The sequence below is a fragment of the Charadrius vociferus genome, unplaced genomic scaffold (genome assembly GCF_000708025.1).
Source record: "Charadrius vociferus isolate BGI_N301 unplaced genomic scaffold, ASM70802v2 scaffold231, whole genome shotgun sequence".
NCBI lineage: Eukaryota > Metazoa > Chordata > Aves > Charadriiformes > Charadriidae > Charadrius > Charadrius vociferus.
This window is the reverse complement of record NW_009647211.1, coordinates 2,187,229-2,190,278: the sequence shown is the minus strand read 5'-3', so window position 1 is coordinate 2,190,278 and position 3,050 is coordinate 2,187,229. Positions and strand designations below refer to the sequence as shown.

Sequence of the window (3,050 nt, the reverse complement as noted above, 5' to 3'; positions counted from 1 at the left end):
AGTGTTAACGGATGCCATGACAAATTCAGTGATGTCATACTTTTTGGAAAAAGAGCGAGACCTTCTGGTGGAGGAAGACCTTGGAAAAACCACAGTGAGACAAGGAACAACATTTCAAGTCTGGTATGCAAGCTAAAAGAGATACCAGTTATTCCCTACCACTTGCCCTAGCTTGGAGTGACAAAAGGTAATTCTCCCTGCCATCTCACCCAATTTGGCAGAAATTATATCTAAGAGGTGTTGATAGTCCCAAAGTATCTTATCAACAGTTGTTGTGTCAACAAAAAGATCTCTTCGCTGAGCTGGTGTTACAGATGCACCTTTTAGACGTGAGAAGTCAGCTCTTTTGCTTTCTTGTTAAATAGTTCCTCTTGTAATCCTCATTTATTTTGTATGTCTGTATTCTGTTTGGGCTGTATCCTCAGTGGGCTAAAGGCTGTTCTGCTTGCTCAGACATCTTCATTTTTTAAGTAAACCCACCCAATACTGAGAGGAAGGGATGATCTAGTATTAGGAGGAAGGACTGGCATGCAAAAGATAAGGTAAGATAGGTATATTTAGAGAAGATATTTAGATAGATGTCTTTAGGTAATGTATTTGTCTCACCAGAGGGCACAACAGGCATGTAGGAATATGGTAGATGCTCCAGGACGTCTCTATACTGCTTGCTACTTTTGAAAACCTGCTATTTACATATAATGATTTCTATATCCAACTCTGCTGCACAGCCAGCCAAAATGTGTAAATTTTCCTTTCCCAGATCCCTCATCTCTAACTCAGGGAGAATAACAGTTCTGCCTTTTCCTGGTTTTTTCATCTCTGATTTTTTTTTTTCTTCTTTTCTTTTTTCTTTGCCCGAAATTATTTTGAAAGACTCTACATAGTTTTCATATGCAGCCTTCTTTGCTCAAATGAAAGTGCGCTGGCAGAGATCAGGGAACAAACCACAAAGAAAAATAGCTGAAACAGCCCTTTTGTGAAAAGCCAAGATGATGACTTACCAAGCGCGGCTGTTGTGAAGCTAGCCTGTGGTCCAGGATGGCCTTCCCCACCTTCCCCTTGTCGACTCAGCTGAACACAAAACTGATATTCTGTTTTTGGTTCCAGATTGTCCAGTCTTTTGGTTGTGCCTTTTACTGACAATGAAAGCAGAAAGTAAAGCTATAGCCCATGCTGAAAAAAGTTAAGGAAGAAAAAGCTTGGAAAATGTTTCTGAACCACTAACCATGGAAGGTAAGATACTCAGGGCCTTCTTTAGTTCATAATTCACTAAGGTAAACTATTTAGAAGTATAAAATACTTATTTCTAAGTTGAGCTCCAACCCAGCCCAAAGGATGTTTCCATCTGCCCACCCTTCAGGACAGAACAGGACTGGTTGCTTAGGCAGTGTGCATTGTGTGTGCAGATCTCGGTCTGTCTTGAATTAGTTGCAACAGTTGTTTGTTACCTGTTAAAGTTCCTTTAATGTTTCCTATAATATTTTAGGCCTTTCATAAAACATTAAAAACAAGCAAGCTTCATTGTGTCCATACCATTCCTGATAAGTATTTAGGTAAGATATTTGTCTCAACAGAGGGCACAGGAGAATCATAGAATCATAGAATTGCTGAGGTTGGAAGGGACCTTTAAGATCATCAAGTCCAACCATCAACCTACCCTGACAAAACTACTTGTCCCCAAGTACCACATCTACCCTTTTTTTAAACACCTCCAGGGATGGCGAATCCACCACCACTGCCCTGAGCAGCCTATTCCAATGTTTGATAAACCTTCCAGTTAAATTTTTTTTCCTAATATCCAATCTAAACCTCCCCTGTCATAACTTGAACCCATTTCCTCTTGTCCTATCACTTGTCACCAGGGAGGTCAGCCCCCACCTCTCTACCACCTCCTTTCAGGTGGTTGTACAGAGGCATAAGGTGTCCCCTCAGCCTCCTCTTCTCCAGGCTAAACAACCCCAGTTCCCTCAGTCGTTCCTCATAAGACTTGTCCTCCAGACCCCTCACCAGTTTTGTTGCCCTTCTCTGGACACGCTCCAACACCTTAATGTCCTTCTTGTAGTGATGGGCCCAAAACTGAACACTGAGGTGGGGCCTCACCAGTGCTGAGTACAGAAGGGTGATCAGCAGACATGAAAGAAGGTTGTAGATGCTCCAGGACATCTCCATAGTGCTCACTACTTTTGAAAATTTGTTACTTAGATGTGAGTTTTTGGCAGCTGGACCCAACATTTAGCACTGTTTATCTTAAGGAAGAAGAGGGGGGAACCCTTTGGTTACTGAAAACTGAATATATATTTTTGACTACTATTGATGTACCACATCCACATTAACATTATACATAGTAATATACAAAGAGTCACACGTCCAGTCATAAAAGATTTAACTTTTATGTGTTGTAGACTATTTTGAGTCTAGTGAAGAGCAGACACCACACTATGTTTCAGCGTGCAGCTGAAGTTTGTGTTAAAGGGAATTAAATAATGTCCTCTTACCTTCCACAGACATCCAGGACTGATAACGTTTTGCTGGCTTGTACAGGAGTTTTGTCAACACAACAGGTCCATCTCCAAGATGTGACTCAGCATTGATATCAATTATGAGAAAATTATGTCCACTGTCTGTCAGCCTTGGAGCATGCTGTGGCACAGGAGGAACTGAGCAAGAGCACAAGTATTAAACCAGTCTTTTAATTCCCTGTACCAGTAAAACTCTGGTATCTTCCTAGACATACAGGAAAATTGAAGATCTTCTTCAAAACTCTTACAAAGTAGACAGCTTACAGTTTAGATATTTAAAAAAAAAAACACCTTGGATTTTCTTCTAATCCTTACCATCACACTTATTTTTTTTCCATACACGTAATGGATATTTTGCTTATAAGGGGTTTCTGTTCATATTCTGACTGTAGATATTTATCCAGACATTGTCCTGCAGTGCAGCAAACAGAAAGCTCTGCCACGTTAGAATGTAAAGCTGCCCTTAAAAGCAGAGAGACAAACATGTTTGAAAAGATCCATGCTTTTACCTTTGACTGTAACTTGAAATGG

The 3,050-nt window shown here is 40.5% G+C and overlaps 1 protein-coding gene across 1 annotated transcript in view; it reads right to left on the bottom strand.

The window, feature by feature from the left end:
- The window catches only part of TEK (TEK tyrosine kinase, endothelial), a 39,713-nt gene that overhangs the window by 9,312 nt on the left and 27,351 nt on the right, over positions 1-3,050 (bottom strand). Inside the window, 4 exon segments of the mRNA XM_009895884.1 lie at positions 1-79; positions 1,002-1,136; positions 2,496-2,657; positions 3,029-3,050. The exon segment at positions 3,029-3,050 is cut by the window's right edge and continues 11 nt beyond it. Coding sequence (XP_009894186.1) covers positions 1-79; positions 1,002-1,136; positions 2,496-2,657; positions 3,029-3,050 — 398 coding nt within the window.